A 21,415-nucleotide genomic window follows, 5' to 3' on the forward strand; every position below is an offset into this window, starting at 1 on the left:
CAGTTCTTTGAGTCGATTCTGTTTTGGTTTTGTTTTTAAGGTCACTTAAGGTACAACTATCCGCATCACTGTGTGTGAGACGGCTTAGGGTTTTAGTTTATCCCAAAACTATACGGAGATCACCCTCCTTGAAATAATACTTTCCTTGTGTTTGCTTCATTAACTTCCTATTTTTCCCACTGCATTAAATTGTAAATCTTTTCCCTGCTCTTTAATACTGGCGTCTTCTAGTCCCCAAGCCACACCCCATTCAATTATAAATCATGGACTCATGCGGCCCCATAATTTACCTGGGAAAGAATCAACTGCCCATGAAATGTGTGCACAAATTTTCTTAAAAATGAGAAATAGGTTTCATCTCCAAGTCTTGTGGCAAGGAACCGAAGAAGGAAGTAGCCCTAGAAGAAAGGAAGAAGAGAGAGAAAAAAAGATGCCTATCACAGGCACATCACAGAAATGCTTACACAGTCAACGCTAAATAACCCGCCAGGGCACGCGCACATCTAGAATGTACCGTCTCACCATCCCAGGCTGCCCTTTATGTTCTGACCAGGAAGGCTGGGCCTGGAAATTAATTAGCTTTCAACTCCTTTGTTAATGTTATCGCGATCTCTGTTTTGACTTGGTTCACATGAAGCCTGGACGTCCATCACGGACTAAAAAGGAAGAAGGGCCCAGCCCCTCTCTAAATTCAGCTCCCAGGAAAGGCCTTTACAACTTAAAAGATTTCCTTTTTACTCATGTCGTCCAGTCAGAACCTGACGGCCATGTGAATGCTCTCCCCCTCAAAGCTCACCTGAAGCAGAGAGGAGGGAGGAGCAGGGCAGGCCTTTGATCCAGGCCTTCCTAACTAATGGTGTCCTTTTTTGGGCATAAGGTGCTTCAATTATTGGACACTCAGATGTCTGCCCAGTCAGATGTCATTACAACATGGATGATTTTTTTTTGTTGTTTTGCCTTAGCCATATTACTAATCTTCAGTGTTTAATTGTATAACCTAAAAAATGCTGTACCATCATAACTGGCTTCTGCCACTTAGATGCGCTTACCTTTAAGTAATGCACCTGCATGAAGGTCTTCTCCGGATTGAGTCCGTGTTTGATCACCGATGCCCCTGAGTCGCTCACAAGGCCGGTTTTTTCTTTACTGGGTCTAAAACAACGCAGTAACAATTTCTGTAACTATAGAACACGCTCATAATAACTAATTATGCCACAGCACCGTCTTATTTCTTATTTTCAGAGTTATTGAAAAGCATCTTAATTCTATTCAATAGTACCAGGTATAATTTAAAACAGTTTACATTACATATTCATATACTGAACAAGAAGGGATTTGTATTTGGGTTGGGAACCTGAGGTTAGCTCTTGGCAATATTTTATATCCTCTTCTCCAAGATTAAATCCTGCCAGACCCTCAAGGACTCTAAGCTCCAGTGTGAATTATTTAAGAACCCATGCCTTTTTTTGGTCGGAATGATAAACTGGGAAACACGATGGAAAATGTAGCTTTATGTGGAAGAGTAAAGAACTTGTATTTTTTTCAAAAATTTTTGAAAGCCTCAATGTTATTTGCTTCTCTGGATTTACGTTTAATAATTAAGGCTCCTTTAAGAAATATTTGTATTCTGAACCCATTTTAGAATTACAAAACCAAGAAGGTCATAGAAGCTCATGTTTTTAGAACAAGTGGGGACATTAGTAATGACAACTTTAACCTTCTCATTTCGCAGATGCGGGAAACCGAAGCATACAGAAGTCAGGTCCACACTCAAGATCTTACAGCTTGTTTTAACTTGCGGTAACACTAGGACTCAAACCAGTGTCTCCTTATTACCCATCAGGGTCTTTTCCACTATGCTGCATAGTTTTAAATATTTCTAAAAATTACTTTAATAAAATATAATAGATCCCTTGCGCCATCTAGTAAAGATTTCTGCACTGTGTTGCAGTGAAGCTTTAACAACTAGCTAAAACCAAAATAAGTGACAGGGTATTTGCTGTTTTCAGCTGTTCTAAAACCAGTCACTGGACAAATATCGGGAAGCATGTGTTGAGGATAGGAAGGTGAGGAACGACAGGAGGGTTGGCAAATCAGAAAGGCAGGGGAGGGGCATTTTAAAAAGGCAGCGTGGTGTCGTGTAAGGCACACAGGCTTTGGAATCTGAGAGACTTCGTTTTGAACAGCAGCCTTACTATTAATACTTACTAGCAGGTCACTTAAATTCTCTAATCCTCAATTTTCTCGCTTGTAAAATGGGAATAACCTTACCTACCTTCCCAGGCCCTGTAGAGAATAATTGAAATAATATATTACAAAGCCCCCCTAGCAAGAGTCGGGGACATAGAGTTAATGAAAACTTAATAAAATATTCTAGCTATTTTAGCACACAGAAACTCTAAGTCTTAGCTGAATATCCCAGTACATTATCTGAGCACTCACAAGGCACAGAATCAGCAGATACCTAAAGATGATCACCAGCCACTAGAGCTAACTGCATAGTTTCAATTCTTCTACTTGATCCCTGACTTACCTACATGAACACACTTGTAAGAATGACTAGTCCATTTGATCTTCATTGAAGACTCCTCTGAAAAGTATCAGCTTGTTTCCCTGTTCTCAAGTTTGCCCTGGGGTGAAGTGTTTTCATAAGAAAGCCACACTAACTTTGACAGCGGAAGGCCATCCGCCGGGGTCTGGGAAGGAAGGCTTCCTAAGAGTCAGCCTGAGCTCAAACCAGGTTGCCCAACCCCACGTGAGACAGAGTTGCAACCATCTTTATGCCCTTGAGCTCTGACTTGAGACTGCCAGAAGGGGAGAGACAGAGAATGATGTAAATCTCTGCTCAACAGCCTGGCTTCCAGGCTCCAGTTTCTAATGACGCCTTTAGTTGCTGTTTTTTCCTTTGCCTAAAAATGTCCTTCCCGAAAGCATCCTCTCTTACTCTCTTCTTCCACCCGCTCCAAATGAAGAAGTGCTCCAGAAAATTCTTTTATGCTGACAGCATCCGAAGCAAACATCCAAGTCCCCAAGAGCTTCCTTTTAAAGTAGACTTGCTGCCAGAGGGAGCGGTGTGGAGGCAAGCTTTGCAAAAAAATCAAAGGGCTTGGTTTTAGGAGGAGAAGACACTCTGTGAGTGGAAATGGGTAACTCCCATCTCTGTGCTATTCCCGTCCTCGTCATGCCACTTATCCTAGGTCTGTGCAGAGAGACAAATCACAGAAGGCAGGGGAGGAACTGCTGCCACGTGCAATGGCGTAGGTGACTCTCACAGCCCAGTGAAAGAAGTCGGACCCACAAAGGGCACATAAAAATGTACAGTCCCATTTCGATGAAGTCCAAGAACAGACAGAATTGACCTATGGTGACAGAGATCAGAATAATGATTACCTTTAGGAGGAAATATTGACAGATGGGAAAAAGCAGAAGATTTCAGGGTGCTGGGGATGTTCTCTATGTTGATCTGAAAGTGCTTCCATAGGGATAAAGGGTAAAGATCCTTTGAGGCAACTAGTAAAGATTTGTGTACTTTAGTGTATGTATGTTATACTGTAATTAAAAAGTTAAGAAAAAACACATGTACATAAAACAGCACACATTTTGTGAGAATAAAAGGGAGTCAGTCTAGAAAAAGGGCTTTGCTGCTCATTGCCATGAACACATGACTAGGATTAACTAAGTCACCTGAGGACTAAGGAAGTATTCTTTTAAACAACAGTGTGAGAGGCAGGAAGGGCTGTGGCAAATCCAATGGACTTGATCTACTCCCATTCTCATCTTCCTATTTTGTTGTCATCTGTATAAATAAGTCTGAAAAGCCTATTTTATGAGTGTCCCTTGGAGCTATGGATAGCCAGGGGACTTATTTCGGGCCAAAGTAACAAAAGCAGGTGTCTGCTGTGGTTGTGGATATGGTTCTGGGAGAGTTTTTGCTTTCCGTACAAAAGGGGAAAATGACTACTACTGTACCTCTCTCCCCTACACATGGTGGCTGGAGCTGCAGCAGCCATCTTGCAACCAGGAGGCAGCAAACCACTATGCCACAGAGAGCAGAATGGAAGGAAAGAAGGTAAATAGTCTTTGATGGCATCATTCAGCTCCTGGCTAGCGTGGGACTGCCTGCCTCCGGACTTCTTACTGTGTGAGAAAAATAACTACCATTTGTTTAAGTCAACATTGCGTTACTGTTGCATTAACGTAACCAGATTCATTCCTAATGAATGGAGGACTGGACTAGTACAAACGGCTAACATGTCCTGGTTATGCTGCATGCCAGGTACTCTGCCAAGCTGTTCTCACGTGTCATGTCCCCTACACTCATGAGAACCTGGTGAGGTAAGTGCTATGATTGTACACATTTAAAAGCTGAAAAAAGTGAGGCCAAGAGAAGACCACAGGGCTGGTTAGTGGCAGAGTCAAGGAGGGAACCCAGGTCCACAGAACACCCAAGTCCTTGCTGCACTCTGGAGCCCAAGATCCAGGCCCCCATCTTGGCTGTGCCAAATACTAAGTGGAGAATCTTAGACAAATTGCTTACCCTCCCTGAAGCTTTCCTTACCTGTAAAGTCTGGGATGGCAAAAGTGTTAATCATCTCTTAGACTTTATACTCCAGTATTTATTTCCTTGGCTGGAATACATGGAATGCGAGAGATCAAGTTACCAAGGTCATTTGGGCTCAATTGTCCTTGGTTTCTGTTGTACCTGGCACCAAACGCAGCAACTGAGACTGACGCGACCTTTCCCTTCCCCACTGCCTTCCTTTGCCGCTGCACTTACAGAAACAACGTGGATATTTAAAGAGTGGGCAGAGGGCTGTGATATTTGATACACAGTGATTTGATTTGCAATCAAGCCTCTTGAAGAAAAGACCACTTCTGCAGGACTATTACCAAGGGTGGGATTTGCGAAAATGCCTCTGGAAGGTCCTCCGGCATGTCAGCTGGGTCTCAACACCTACTGCTCTGTCCCAGCCCAGACTGGCCGTCTGCCAGCACGCTTTGTCTCATCCTCCTTGGCAGTCAACATGAGAGCCATGAGATATCTTCATCTATAAAAGCGCCACTGCCGTGCTTGAGCCAGGGACTAAGCATCCCAGAAATGAGACAGAAGGGAATTAATCAGCATTTCAACATCCCGGTCTGTCTGTCAGTCGCAGCTGCCCCACGAGGTTTGACAGCTGTGGGGGCAGGGCCTCAGTCGCCCTGCGATAACGGAGCAAGGTGAATACTACCCTTGTGTAGAAACTGGCCTCACAGGAACCGCCTGAGCTCCACATGCACAGGTGAGGCCTACAGGAGAAGCAGCATGACGCGCTGCTTCAGCGCTTGGCTGTGAATCTTGACTGTGCCACGTGAAGCCCAGTTCCTTCACCTATAAAAAGGGGGCAATGATAGTTACTGCAGCACCTCACTGGGCTGTTGTGGCATCTGAGGGTAGTTAGCCAGAGTCCCCCCTGGCATTTAGTGAGTACCACACAGATGTCACGATTATCATAATAATGTACTCTGATGGGGTCCAGGCAGTGTCAGCCAAACCCTCCTCTGACAGGCAGATGTTAAAAAGACATCGGGCTACAGTTACGCTTGTGAGATGTTATCACTGCAGGAAGCTGGGGGGAGGGTACACAGGATCTCACCCCACTACTCTGGTAAATTCTTGTGAGTCCAAAATTATTCCAGAACAAAAAGGGTTTAACAAAAGACATCACACACAAATGCAGCCTTACACCTTCCGCTTGCGAGATCGCTGATTTGAGCACGAACCCTTCAAAGGCCAGTCTCTCAGCTCGCTCCTTGTGTCCTCATCATCAGAAAACAAAAAGAAACAACACATTTCAAGTGTTGCTCTGAGTCCTGGTAAGCCAGGTCTGCGCATCCTCCTTCCAACACACTCGTCCCCGCCTGCACACTCCCTCTGTGCAGAGACCTCTGGGGAAAAGGCGAAGGGAGAATGACTGAAAGTACAGGAATTTTCTATCCTCCGTTCGTTTTCTGCAACAATTTTGCCATCTGTGAACTGTGAATGACGAACACTTGCCACTGACTAGCATTTGCGGTGCTACCAAAGGGAACTGGGCAAAAGGTTGTGAGTGAACCTTCAGCTAATAAATTTGTGTTGCATCAAAGCTACTGGTATTTGGCAAGTGTGATTGTGTGCTTTTCAAAATGGATTTAACAGCTAGCCGGCATGGAGGGTTTTCCCCCCACCGGGACCATTATCCTGTAGCAGACACAGCAGGATATCACTCTGGTGTTGAAAGAGGCAATTGCTAGGATGATTTAAGACAGCAGGAGGACCCCTCAGAGGAGCCCCAGGAAGAGGAAGAAGGTGTACTCTGCGTCCTTGATGGAGAAAGGAGCCAGTGATCAGCACCTACAGGACAGGCAGCTGCTCAAGTTGAGGAGAGATTCTACGTAGTTAGCAGAACTGTGGAAAACGCGAACAAACTCCACACATTTTGATAAGCACGGTAGGAAAATGAAAGATGCAACTTAGAAAAGCAATGAGCATCAATGCAAAACCAAAAATGTCCTCAGGTCTTGAACTGCCATAAAGCGGAAATTCCTCTCTGAGAAACAAAACCCCAAACGGAGAAAAGACAAGGAACAGATTAAGACAATAGTCTGAGCAGTTTATTGCCACATTCAACATAGCAAGAGATGATCTGGACACATTTTCAAAGGAGACAAAGAGGCAAATAAAGAGCCAAGGAGCCCATGTGACTGCACAGGAGGTTTCTGCTATGGGTGGCTTTCAGAGGACGTGCACAAAAGCTGAAGGGGGGATGCTGGAGAAAGGAAAAACCAACCCGCACACGAGAGAGCTGGGAAGCTGTAAGATGGCTGGCAGAAAGGCAAAATTTCAAGGCGAGCTGACACTAATGGAGAATGCCTAGGAAAACAAAGCAGGCTTCGGAAGTGATGCTGGGAGCGTAAGGAAGAGCAGCTGTCAAGAGGTGACAAAGAGAACAGAAATACTCAACTCCCACTTTGCTTCAACTTTCCTGGCAAGGAGAATGATTTTCGAGCTATCCGTGGTAGAACGAGCCTTGTTGTGTGGGAATTGCTGCTTGGGGACAGGTGTAGAGGGCTCCTTTATCCTTTAAAGGAGGTCGCATTCCAGACCCGGGTGAGGGACAGGCCACAGCTCAGAAAGCTTCCACCTGTGATCACAGATCTCCCAGGGGATCAAATCACAGGCACAATGGGAAAGGGGCCGATGGAGGTAGATGCTATTCTGATTTGCAAAGCCAGTGAGGATGAAAGGAGGGGAAGCAAAATTCTTGATGGGGTTATTAAACAGATAGTTTGCGAGCACTGAGAAGAGAAAATGATGAACTTCAGGAATTAGCATGAGATCCCAAGGGCCAATTCCAGATAGTCACTGGGGCATCCTGACTTCCACAAGGCAGCTAGCAGAATGGATGTGGTGGCGAGCATGCCATGGTGGTTGCTTCATGGCTTTATAGAGGGCTAAAAACAGAACCCCAAGAGTGTTGATTCATTATTTGCTATAACCTGGAGGGAGGTCCCTTAGGGCTACACCCAAGGAATGATGATTTATTGGCTTAACAAATTTGCCAATGAGCTAATGCTGGGAGTCTAGCTGGTTGATTGACAGCATCCACAGGCAAGAACAGCAAGTACAGGCTGAAATGAGGATCCAATTAATAGCAAGAAAATATTTAATAGAGACAAAGAGATTTTAAAAATTAACAGTTTATCTATGAAAAGGCTACAATGGTAGGCTGGATCAACAGGAGGGATACAAATGTCATGGGAAGTCCTGCTGGGGGATGGGGCTCTAGACAACGTGGAGAGCAGCGGTTAGGAACTGGGCTCGAGGGCCAGACGTGCCTCTCCTTTCATCCCACAGCACTGCCACTTACTGGCTGTGCAGACGTGGCCACCTGCTTGGTATCTCTATGCACTTGCTTCCTTATCTATCAAATGAGGAGGAAGATGGTACAAACAGTATTAGTACTTATCTCACAGGGCCATTTTAGGAGATTAAATGAGATAATGCATGTACAGTGCTTAGAACAGTGTTGGGCATACTAGAAGCACTCAGAAAATGCTACTAAAGAGGAGAAAAAGCTTGGGACTTGGAATGGTAAGACTGCCATGACAAGGTGTATGATACTGGTTTACAAATGAAATATGGTACATATGTAACTGAATCCAACTCTATTAACACTTGTCCTTTCTTTTCTGGATGATCCAGATCAAGGGAGACAATAACAGTCCCATGAGATTCTTCCGGGTGTGACCTCCAAAAGTGCTGCGTTCAGCTCAGCTGTCACATTTGGAGAAGACCACTGTTGACAAGGAGAACCACCAAGGACCAAGCCCAACAAGGCAAACATTCTCCCAATCATGCAGTATGTATGGTAAGTTTACTAAACACTGTGACCTGCTGGCCAGGAAAAGAAAGAAAATGGTCTTCAGACATGTGGATTGTTTTGGTGGGAGAAGGGGTGTTCTGTGCAACTCTGGACATAAGAGCTAAGAGGACTGGGCAGACATCAGGAGAGGCAGATTCTACCCCAATCTAAGGAAGGCCATTCCAAGAATGAGGCTGTTCCCACAGGGTATCTCCTGTTTGCTAGAGCAATGAGACCTGGATCCTGGAAATACTCATGTAGAAACTGGGTGGCCATCTGCCAGAGATATAGAAGTTTAAGCAAAATCATTTTTAAGGTCCTTTCTGACTTAAAATCTATGATTTTAAGAGAAAGCACAGCCCAGGATATATTTAAGCTGCAGCATTTAGAAGAAAAGCATTATTCATCCATTCCAGTGGAGTTAGTAAGGTTTGCTATGTAGCCTTGGCCTCGATAAATCAGTATCAAGGGTGATTTTGATTTAAAAAAAAAACTAAATGAATTATTTAGAGGGACCTTAACTGAATTTTATTAAACATATATTGGGGGATAGAATTAACTTAGAGTATAGGATCCAAGCAATACAAAGCTTCACTGTGCTTTTTACAGTGTTATATTCTGGGGGAGGGGGAAGGAAAGAGACGTGCAATATACTGAAATGGTACTCGCCCAAGCTGTGTTAAGAGGGGCCTCTCACTCTATTCAGGGTCAAGGCGATCACAATGAAACTCAGGCTGTCAGTCTGCTGCACACATTCAGAACACAGAAATATAGCGAACCTGAAAATTACAGGAAGCAAAAGTAGAAAGAATAAAAATGGAAAACTTTTTTTGTACTCCATCAAAAAAAAAAAATCATGACTTCATCCTGCAAAAAGGCACATGAGACAAAAACCGGCTTCATTTTATAAGAGGAGGCTACAAGCGTTCTGAGCACCAACAGCATGTGTAGCGCTGTGTGCTGAGATGATGGGAAGGATCGCCTCATCCTATGACTCAAAGAGGAGCAGATGGTCCGTGGGAGCTGGGAAGGACTTTTCCCTCCTCGGTGGAGGACAGTATGGCCCTGGGCGCGAGGGCGGCAGCAGCAGGGGGTGGAGGGCTTGCCTGGTTTTCAGCCTGACACACACCAGCATGCACAATTGATTAGATGAGCAGTTGGAGAGCACCTCTCTTCTCAACCTTGTTGGCAACTGTGTACTGCTTAGGTCTTGTATTTCACATGCAGTGCATCAACAGTAAGTGTAAGACCACTCACCACAGCATTGCCTTTGAAAGCAAAAAACTAGAAATTACCAAAATGTCCAATGGTTAATAAATGCTTGATGGGTAATAAGGGAACATTCACATCCTGGAATATTCATAGTAGTTAAAAAAAAGCCTCTATATGTTGATAACGGAATAATCACCAGGGTTATAGTATTAAGAGGAAAATGGAAGGGACAGCATGGGGTGGAAACAATTAACAAACTTGTGCGTATACACTTGTCCTTGAGGGGCACTTTCTGGGAAGTGAATCATCACTGCGTGAGGTTGTTAACCACAGGCCCTATGGAGATGTTTTCCTGGCATCCAAAACAGGAAATGGCTCCTCGGTCTCATCCAATCCCCTGAGGCCACTAACTGCCTCCTGTCCTAATTTCTTCTTCGATCTCTCTTTCAGACAATTGCTGATCAACCCTACTAGGCTACAGAGATGTTATGAAATGGTAGAGAATGTCCGATGATTTCCATCAATCTTTTTTTTATAAATTAAGATATAATTCACATATAGTGGCTTTTAGTGTATTTATAATGTTGTGCAACCATCACCAGTATCTAATTCCAGAACATTTTCATCACCCCAAAAAGAAACCCATACCCACTGGCAGTCACTTCCCCATTCTCCCCCTGCGGCCAACAACCATTAATCTACTTCTTTTTTTTTTTTTTTTTTTGAGACAGAGTCTCACTCTGTTGCCCGGGCTAGAGTGCTGTGCCATCAGCCTAGCTCACAGCACCCTCAAACTCCTGGGCTCAAGCAATCCTCCTGCTTCAGCCTCCCGAGAAGCTGGGACTACAGGCATGTGCCACCGTGCCACCACTAATTTTTTATATATATATTTTTTAGTTGTCCAGCTAATTTCTTTCTATTTTTAGTAGAGACTGGGTCTTGCTCTTGCTCAGGCTGGTTTCGAACTCCTGAGCTCAAACGATCCGCCCGCCTCGGCCTCCCAGAGTGCTAGGATTACAGGCGTGAGCCACCGCGCCCAGCCAATCTACTTCTTATCTCTATGCATTTACCTTTTCTGGACAGTTCATATAAATGGAATCATACAATAGGTGACCTTGTGGGCTGGCTTCTTTCACTGAGCATAATGTTTTCAAGGTTGATCCGTGTTGTAGCATGTATCAACACTTCCTGCCTTTTTGTGGCTGATTAATATTGCATTGTATGGATATATTTATCCACACGCTATTTATCCATTTATCTGTTAATGGATATATGAATTGTTTCCACTTTTTGGCTATTATGAATAATGCGTCTTTGAACATTTGTTTACAAGTTTTTGAGTGGATTTATGTTTTCATTTCTCTTGAGTATATACTTAGGAGTGGAAAGGGAGAGTCACATGGTAACTCCATGTTTAACCTTTTGAGGAAATGCCAGGCTGTTTTCAAAGCAGCTGCAACATTTTACATTCCATCAACAGTGTACAAGGGTTTCAATTTCTCCAAATCCTCATTAATACTTGTTATTATCTGTCTTTTTCATTATAGCTCTCCTAGTAGGTATGAAGGAATAATCTCATTGTGGTTTTGATTTATATTTCCCTGGTGGCTAATAATGTCGACCATCTTTTCATGGGCTTATTGGCCATTTAAATATCTTCTCTGGAGAAATGTCTATTTAGATCCTTTGATCATTTTTTAATTTGCTTATTTGTCTTTTTATTGTTGAGTTATAAGGGTTCTTTATATATTCTAAATATAAGTGCCTTATCAGATATATGATTTGCAAGTACTATCTCTCATTCTGTAGCTTGTCTTTTTACTTTCTTGGTGGAGCTCTTTGAAATACAAAAGTTTTTAATTTTGATGAAGTTCAAGTTCAGTTTAGCAATTATTTTTCCTTTTGGTTGCTTGTGCTTTAGGTGTCATAGCTAAGAAACTGTTGCCTAATCCAAGATTATGCAGATTTACATCTATATTTTTTTCTATTAGTTTTATTTCTTGCATTTAGGTCTTTGATCCATTTTGAATTAATTTTTATATGTAGTGTGAAGCGAGGGTCTAATTTCATTCTTTTGCATGCAGATATATAGTTGTCCCAGCACCATTTGTTGAAAAGATTGTTTTCCTCAGTGAATGGTCTTGGAACCCTTGTCAAAAACAGTAAACCATAAATGTAAGAGTTTTATTCCCTTTATTCCAATAATATGGATCAATTTTATTCCATTGATCTATATGTCTGTCCTTTTTCCAGTACTATCCTGTCTTGATGACTGTAGCTTTGTAATAACTTTTGAAATTGAGAAGTGTTGAGTCTTCCAACTTTGTCCTTTCTCAAGATTGTTTGGGCCATGCTGGATCCCTTCTATTTCTGTATGAATTTTAGGATCAACTTGTCCATTTCTGCAAAAAGGCAGCCGAGATTTTGACAGATTTTTACATTGGACCCATAGATCAGTTTAGAGAATGTCATCATCTTAATGATATTATTTTCTAATCCATGAACACAAGATGTTTTTCCATTTATTCAGGTCTTCTTTAATTTCTTTGAACAGTGTTTTATAGTTTCCAGTATATAGCATCATGCTTCTTTTGTTCAGTTTGTTTCTAAGTACTTTATCATTTTTGATGCTATTGTAAATGATTTTGTTTTCTTTATTTCATTTTCTGATTATTCACAGGTTATGTGTAGAAACACAACTTATTTTTTATATTGATCTTATAACCTTACTGAATTTGTTTATCAGCTCTAATAATTTTTAGGGGGGATTCCTTAGGATTTTCTATACATAAGATTGTGTCATCTACAAATAGAGATAGTTTTACTTATTCCTGTCCAATCTGGATGCCTTTTATTTCACTTTCTTGCCTAATTGCCCTGGCTCAACCCCCATACAATGTTGAATAGAGGTATAATCCCTCTTTTTCATTCTTTCTCTTCTCGACCATTGACTTGAAAAGGGCAACTCCTCTAAAACTGGATTTTAAAATCTACTAGGATATTCTTTCAGGTCTTTGCAGCAGGTCCAGTAGAATACTCATACAATTTTGTACTCATACAATACTCATACAAAAATTGTCAGCCATTCTGGGTCAAAACCATTGGGCAAAACAGAAACTAGATGGTAGGAAGATGGGGCACAAGGAGTAAGCAAATACTTTGCAGAACAACGTCAAGTTAGGATTACAAGAGAAAGCACTCACTGGATGAGAATTTTTTTGAATGGGAAATCAACACTAATTAGCCAAGAATGTAATGTACATAGTGCTTCTTCTGATTGGCTGCATGCATAAGATAGCCTCAGGATGGGCAAAATAAGAGAGAACCATTATAGACTGGTGTAGGTATATGAATTATTATTATTATTTTTTTTTTTGAGACAGAGTCTCACTGTGTTGCCCGGGCTAGAGTGCCGTGGCGTCATCCTAGCTCACAGCAACATCAAACTCCTGGGCTCAAGCAATCCTTCTGCCTCAGCCTCCCGAGTAGCTGGGACTACAGGCATGCGCCACCATGCCCGGCTAATTTTTTTTTTCTATATATTTTTAGTTGTCCAATTAATTTCTTTCTATTTTTAGTAAAGACGGGGTCTCGCTCTTGCTCAGGCTGGTTTGAAACTCTTGAGCTCAAACAATTCGCCCATCTTGGCCTCCCAGAGAGCTAGGATTACAGGCGTGAGCCACCGCGCCCAGCCTGAATTATTTTTTAAGGAAATACTTCATAGGTGAATCATGTTATAATGAATCAGTGCTACACGGGGCAGCAATACAGAAATATACATATATACTTATACAATGCATTTTCTGAAGATTCACAAGAAAATGCTAGCAGTGATTACCTTAAGGTAAGGAACTACAGTGCTAGGAATGGAATTTTACGCTTTTCTAAACTGTTTGATTTTTCCTGTTACATACTTTATTTTTGAAAAAAAATGTACCATAGTTAAATAAGCAGTGATTACAAACTACGTTGCTTTTTCTTCATGTTTTTCTGTATTAAAAAAAAAAACACTACTAATGTTATTTCAAAAATGAAACATCCTGTACTGTAAGTATGTAATTAGGGGTCTATGGAGAATTCTATCCCTCCCTTAGAAATACCTGAGTGATGAGTAACCAGGGAATGGTCTAGAAAAATAAAGACGGAGGGTTATTTGAGTTCAATTATTCAGGACATGTCTGTCGTCTTTGCTGCTTAAAAGAGCTGAGAGCTGGGGGTGTCCCTCCAAAAGGAAGCAGAAACTGAGTGGGCAGCTCAGGGGGGTGGAAACAGGAAAGGGCAAAGTCTGATTCTGGCTGGCTGAGAGTCCTAAAGTTTTTCAGAAAATGCTGGCACAGGTATAGCACCCTTCCATCACAAAAGGGTGGAAACACTCTTTACAGCGAGCTTGCTAGTGCACATGGTTCAAATAAAGAAAACTGGATAGGGAGAAGGGAGTGGAGAGGATCCTGAGGACCTGAGGGCTGGAGGGTGGAGGGCAGGAATTCCTGGATATAGACTAGAGACCTCAGACAAGGCACAGGCCAGCGCCAGTGTCTGGAAGCTCAGGTAAGAACTCCTGATGGCCACAGAGGCAATAATGTTTTTCTTCTCAGGACAGTGGTGAGATCGTGAACAGAGGGCAGGAAGCTTACAAAACAGAGCCAGAGGGGACACCAGGGTGGCCCTTATAAGAAGTTGGACCAGAAGTAGGTTCCAGGAGGGTATGAGGATCCTGCTAGTCTTAGAAGTGTTGTCAATTCAATTCTTACCTCAAGCTATTAGAGCATCTTTAACTTTCATATTTTTTTTCTTTTAATCCTATCCTTTTCATTTGTAATTAGGCATTCTTGCATTTTTTAAGTGTTCTCTTAACATCTTAGTAAAATTAGCTTTCTGAACATTCCAGCCAGTTATGTTTGTCAGGAGGAGAGGTAGGTGTTTCCCAGCTCTGCTTGGTAAAGAGATAGGAGCTGGATGCCCTGTGTGGTCCCCAGGGGAGGGTGGCAGCAGTGAAAGAGAGGGCCCAGCTCCAGTGTCTCTGGGACAAGGGGGAATGGGACAGGCCAAGGAAACCAAAATCAGCCAGGAGGGAGAGGGGCTGGCTGTAGGGGCTGTGTCCTTGTGCCCTCTGTCACTTGTTTGACAAATATTTACCAGGTGCCAGAGTATACAGATGATAGTATCTAACGTGTACTCAGTATTTACTGTAACCATAGGAAATTACCAGTACTCATTTTAGATCCACCAAAATGGCAACTTCCTATGATTTGGCTTAACACGTGTTCCAAATGGTTTGAACATTTTCATTGCATTTATTCCTCATACCCACTTATAAGGTAGAAACTATTGTTATTATCCATGCTTTACAGCTGAGGAGACTAAAGGACAGTGTGGTCAACCATAACACATAGCAAATATAGGTTGAATATCCTTTATCCAAAATGCCTGGGACCAGAAGTGTTTCAGATTTTAGATTTTTTTTTATTTTGGAATATTTGCATATAAATAATGAGACATCTTAGGAATGGGATCCAAGTCAAAACATAGAATTCATTTATGTTTCATATACAGTTGGCCCTCCATATCCATGGATTCAACCAACCATGGATTTAACCAACTGTGGATCAAAAATACAGTACTCATGGGATGTGGATAAGTAGGGCTAACTTTTCATATCCTGTGGGGATATGAAAGGAGGAATGAAGGGGAGGTATCCTAGAACCAATCTTCCAAGGGTCCTGAGGGATGACTGTACACATAGCCTAAAGGTAATTTTATACATCATTTTTAGTAATTTTGTGCATGAAACAAAGTTTTGACTGCATTGTGACTGCACCTGCAACATGAGGTCAGGTATGGAATTTTCCACTTGTGGAATCATGTTGGCACTCAAAAAGTTTTGGCTTTTAAAGCATTTTGAATTTTGGATTTTTTGATAAGAGATGCTCAACCTATAATAGAGTCAGGATTCATATCCAAGCAGTTTGGCTTCCAGGCTTACTCTTAGAAACCCTATGCTCCCATACTGGGTTGAGATCTTAAGACTGACAAGCTTCGGAGCAGAGCTCAGCCTACATTCTCAGATGATGTCTCACTAAAATAAAGCAGAATCAACCATACCTCAGCCAAGGAGGAATGGGGACTGTTGTCTTTCACTCTTTTGAAAGTCATAACAAACTTCATGAAGCTCATGAATTTAACCAGTTCTTTTAATGAGTCAATCCTATGTGCAATCAGAGATAGCTTTACACTGTATTACTAGAAGCTTTCTTCCAGTAATACAATGTAAAACTGGGTTGAAATTTCAATCAGTTTTGAATAGCTCCAAATAAGCAACTCATTCACTCAGATCTGTAGGCCAAACAAGCTCTTCTGAACTCATGCCTGAGTTCCTTAAAACAGCCACCTAATTCCATCTGGCCTCTAGACTCTGCCTCTTTGATCATGTGTTATTCCAAAGGCTGGGTAATCTTCCCAGAACTCCATTTTCATTATGTCATTCTTAGAACTTAAAATAGCAACCCATTAGCCAGAGGGTCACATGAGAACTCTTGAACTTGGCATCTCAGGAACTCCACTACTCAGCCTGTCCTTACCTGGCCCACCGTCAGTCTCACAGGTCCCTTAGGTGTCTATCCTCCCCAGCAAACCCATTCACTTTAATGTGCATTTCCACAACCAGTTCCTTTTTATGCCTGCCAGGACTTGCTCTTTGCGATTCCCCTCCCTCCACCTCTTCACCAATCTCAATGTCATTGTTTCTTACATATCCCAGCTCAAGCCTCACCTCCTCTGCACAGTTCTTTCTAATGAAGCCTACCAATATTAAAGTCTTAGTTCTTAGAACTCTGAGGATGAAGCCTAGGATTTGTCTATCTATCTCGTGACCAATATTTCGACTCTCCAAATAACATACAAAGAACCTCAGGGACAGAGATCATGTCTATGACATTCATTTCCTCAACATTTAGTGAGTACCCACTCAGGGCCAAGTACTGTGGCACACAGAGATGAACAAGACATAGCCCCTAGGTACAAAAGGCTGAAGGGTCAAAAGAGAAAGAGATGTATGAGGTTGGACCATATGAAATGGTTTTTGTAGGTCAAAACTGGTCAAATATTGACAATTTAGTATGGCTTATGCTAAATATAAAGATAATTATCAAATAATGTAGTAAGATCAGGGATGGAGATATAATGCGAGTCTATGGGGTACAGAAGAGGGACATCAGCTTATCTTAGAGTAGGATCTGAGACTTTTGGAAGGCAGTGAGTGCTGAGTCATAATGATGTGGAATTATGCAGCAAGGGAAGGATATTCTAAATAGAGACAACATTAAAAAAAGGCACGGAGGTAAGAAAGAGCAGGCAGATGGTAGGAGTTATGGGCTAAATCATATCCCTCAGAATTTATATATTGATAACCTAACCACCAGCACCTCAGAATATGACTGTATTTGGAGACAGGGTCTCTCAAGGGTGGTTAGGTTAAAATGAGGATGTCATGGTGGGCCCTATTCCAATCTAACTGGGTTAGAAACTCCTCATAAGAAGAGGAGATTAGGACATGCAGAGAAACACCAGGGATTTGTAGGCACAGAGGAAAGCCATGTGAGGGCACGACACTGTAAAATATATATTTGGTCTTTGAACCCTTTCTTAGTATATGACTCCTAAAATCCTGAAAATCTCCTAAGTGATGTCTTTTTGCATGCTAATGAGTTGACTGATGACTGGCAGCCCCTAGGCAGCTTCAGGATGGGCCGGGTCACAGGGAAGACCAAGGCAGGGTAGGAGGGTTGGGACTTTCAACCCAACCTCCCCTCAACCTACAGCGAGAAGGGCTGAGAGTTAAGTTAATCATCAGTGGCCAATGGTTTAAGCAATCATGCCTACATAATGAAGCCTCCCTAAACACCCAAAAGAACAGGGTTGGAAGAGCTTCCAGAGAGCTGACCACATGGAGGTTACTGAAGGGTGTCAGCCCGGGGCTCTGCGTCCTACAAACCTCACCCTACACATCTCTTCATGTACATCCTTTGTAATATCCTTTATAATAAACCAGTAAACGTATTTCCCTGAGTTCTGTGAGCTGCTCCAGCAAGTTAATAAAACCTGAGGAGGGTGTCAGGGGAGCCCCAATTTATAGCTGGTCGGTCAGAAGCACAGGTACAACCACCAGGGGCTTCCGATTGGCATTGGAAGTGGGGCAGGTCTTGTGGGACTGAGCCCTCACCCTGTGGGATCTGACGCTATCTCCAGGTAGACAGTGCCAGAATGGAATTGAATTAGAGGACACCTAGCTGGTGTCTGCTGCAGAGTTGATTGTTTGCTTAGTGTGTGTGGGAAAATCCCTCACGTTTGGTCACAGAAGTCTTCCTTGTTAATTGCTACGGGGTGAGAGCAGAAGAAAAACAGTGTTTTTTCTACTCAGGGCTTTCTACAGGCCAAAGAGAGAGGCCTCAGGAGAGACCAACTTACGAACATATTGATCTTGGACTTCTAGCCTCCAGAATTGTGAGAAAATAAATTTCTGTTGTTGAAGCCAGGCAGTCTCTGGTACCTTGTTATGGCAGCCTGAGCTGACGAACAAGGCAGGGTTCAATGAGCTATTTGGAGGGTGGAGGGCAAAGCAATGAATGGCAAGAGATGTGACAGGAAAAGCAGACAGAAGTGAGGGTGTGTGGGACCTCGCATGCCATCTGAAGGAGCTTGACGCTTCTCCTGGAGGTGAGGGGAAACTTTCGCAGCTCTTTAAGCAAGGATGTGGCACAATCATGCGGTGTTTTAAGGAGAGCTCTCCAGTGGCAGTGAGGAAGGGCAAGATTAGAGGTAGAAAAACAATTCAAGGGCTGTTGGATTGGTGTTGGCAAGTGACACAGTTCTAAACAGAGAGAGAGAGTGGCACTAGGGATGAAGACGGGTTGAATTGAGGAAATATTTTCAAGATAAAATGAGCAGTTGTTAGTGATGGCTCCCAGGGAGGAGTGAAGGAGAGGGAGGACTTGGAACTCCCAGGCTTCTACCCTGGATAGCACGTGCACCTGTGCCACCACCCATGAGCTCAGGAGGTGAGCACAGGAAGGTGAGGAGAGAGGATGACCAGTGAGAGATGCCTGTAGGGTAGCCAGGAAGAGATGTCCACGGGGATTTCAGCACTTGCATCTGATCTTTAGAGAGAGCTGGGCTGGCGGTAGAGTCTTGGGAGCCAGCTTAGACCAGGGTGTAGCCGGCGGTGCCCATGCCCAACCCATGTCCCTGGGGCCCCTTCACCATCTGTGTGTACGCCAGCTCTTGGCACGCTCTCCAAGACTCTTTGTCAGAGGGTGGCCCTCAGGCTGCCTGAGCCTGTTTTGCCTGTGAACACGGAGAGCCGGAAGTTGCTGGGAATGTGCATCCCTCCAACCTATGAAACAAATTCAGGGATATACACACTCTGGGTGTCCCCTGCCCTGATGGGGACAACTGAGGGTGACCCACGCTGCCTCCAGAGCAATCCTGTGTGACTTGACTTGATGTCACGGCACCTGGCTTGGCCTTCGTCTCTTCTCCTCACTTCCACTTCCCATTCCTTTCCCTTTCCCATCCTGGGAAGATTTCCTGATAAATCTTTCACATAGCCTTGTCTCAGGGTCTGCCTCTGAGGAATTCCACCTAACGCGGAGTTTAGACGGCCCTCTGGGAGGACATGCAGCGGACAGTGGCGGCCCTGAGGAAGACCAAGTCTGAAGAGGCAGATAAACAAAGAGAAGACTGTGGAGGAGATGGAGAAGGAACAGCAGAGAGGGACAAGCAGAGCCAGAGGAGGGAGGTCCACGAAAGCCAGGTGATAGAAACTTCCAGAAGGGAAGATTTGTCAAAGGTATCAAACAAACTGGAGGAGTCCAATAAGATAAGAAATGAAATTTGTTTATAGCATTTGGTGATCCTAAGGGCACAAAAACCTGAGGACAAAACAGCTTCCTTAGACTGGTGAGGGCAGAAAGCAGATTCCTGAAGGCCGGGAGTTTGTGAGCACTGTGGGAATGGAGACACGTGTTTTGATGATTAGATGAGGGTGTAGCATTCAGAAGAGAGATTATTAAAGTTGGAAGAAATGTGAGCATAGTTACCAGTTATGGGGAAGGAGCCCAGAGAGAGGGAGGGTTAATGCCAGAGGACGGGCGTGACGATGGAGCCAGGTCCTAGAGGAGGAGGGCCTCGGGTGGTTGGTACATTGGGCAAGAGTCCCCAGGACAGTGTATTTTTGGAGCCTGTCCCCACAAAGCAAATGAAACAGATTTTTCCCATTAATTACCAGAATATTCCTTAAATTGGTTGAAGCTTATAGGCTTTAAACTTAAAAATAAGACAGTATAAATCAATAAAAAATGTAGCTAATTAAATTCAGGTACAAATGCTGTACTAAAATGTAAGGATATGGTTGGCTTTCATCAAGATAATTAAAAAGGACTGCCTGCCCTTCTCAGTGAGCAGCGAGACCCCACCCAGCCAACCCCAGGAAAGAGCGCGCTCCCCGGTGCCGCTCTGGCAAGTTAAGGTGACCAGACGGTTGTTCCAGACGTTACTGTTATGCCTGCAGGAGCCTGTGAAGGAAATACTGTCCTCCCTGACAGGATAGGATGGACCCACTCGATGGTCCAAAGTGATGTCCGGATCCTCCCTCCCCTTCTTCCTCACAGGCCTGGGGTTAAGCTCTACGATCTGTGGCAAGGCGCACTCATTTCTGGTCCACCTTGGGAAGCAGAAATGTGTCTTTACCTGTATTAAGGGCAGACAGGAATGCACTTGGGCGTCTGAGAGGTCAGGGCAGTTGTGGCCGTAGATGCATTAATGGAATCCAAGGGAGGACACAGCTGATGGCCTCGGTTTCCCAGCGAGGCAGGAGGCAAGAGAAGGGAGGGGGATGGGGAAGGTCTGGAATAAACACTGAAGGCCAGGGACCAGGGGCTGGCCCAGGAAGGGTAAAAGGATTCATTCGTGGCCCGTGCCAGGCTCTCGGGCCTCAGGACGGAGGAACAGCAGAGGAAGACCGAATCTCTGGGCTGGAGGCGAGCACACGAGGGCAAGGGACTCTTGAGGGGGAGGAGCTTTTCCAACAGGCAGGCTCCTGTCACTGCAAACGTGTGTGTCCCCACACGCGGGTGGAAAAGACTGCTACGTTATTCAGGGATCAGAAATAAAAATTTTGAGAAAAACTTTAGAGGTGAAAACTTCAAGTATAACAGAAAAAACTTACACATGGAAGACTTTTAAGGAAAAAAGTCTTACTATTTTAAATGAAATGGACGGTGCTCAGGCCCCCGTGCAAATTCACAGAATGCCAGTGGCACACACAATTTATTTTGGCTCTGGATAGAGTTACGTACGTGGGGGTTTTCTCCCTATTACTACAGGATGCTTTTGTGACCAGGGGGTGAGGCATTCACGAGGAAGGTAAGAAAGATGACCACATTTATCTGGCATTGTATCCACCGTGAGGCAGCAGCTAAGATTAAGAGCTATATACACGAGCGCTTGTCAGTGCCTCCTTAACAGGATACATTTCAACGTTTTTCTCAGCATGAGCTTGACTTTAACAATGAATCCAGAAAAAAAAGGAAGTGATAATAAATCACAAACAATAAAAACTAACAGAGATTTCTTCTGACCTTGCCACTGTAGCTCTTCCATCCCACGGGCCTGTCAGAATATGCTAACTGAAAGCACTTAGAGAGAAGCTGCCGGAATCCAGCTGCACCCTAGAGACAAGAGGCACGGGAAGCCTTCCAGAAGCCCCCTAGCATCTTCTTTGGCAAGAGACACCCCTGCTGCGCTAGTCAGGAGAGCAGCTTCTA

General features: G+C 43.6%; 1 protein-coding gene across 1 annotated transcript in view; it reads right to left on the reverse strand.

Annotated features, from left to right (window-relative positions):
• Positions 1-21,415, reverse strand: part of LOC105806846 (chromosome unknown open reading frame, human C9orf3) — a 311,159-nt gene that overhangs the window by 132,416 nt on the left and 157,328 nt on the right. Inside the window, exons 7-8 of the mRNA XM_012640063.1 lie at positions 1,050-1,152; positions 291-398 (exon numbers count right to left, since the gene is read on the reverse strand). Of these exons, the coding sequence (XP_012495517.1) occupies positions 291-398; positions 1,050-1,152 (211 nt within the window). The remainder of the gene's footprint in view (positions 1-290; positions 399-1,049; positions 1,153-21,415) is intronic.

The sequence above is a fragment of the Propithecus coquereli genome, unplaced genomic scaffold (genome assembly GCF_000956105.1).
Source record: "Propithecus coquereli isolate 6110/MARCELLA unplaced genomic scaffold, Pcoq_1.0 Scaffold147, whole genome shotgun sequence".
NCBI classification, from domain to species: Eukaryota; Metazoa; Chordata; class Mammalia; order Primates; family Indriidae; genus Propithecus; species Propithecus coquereli.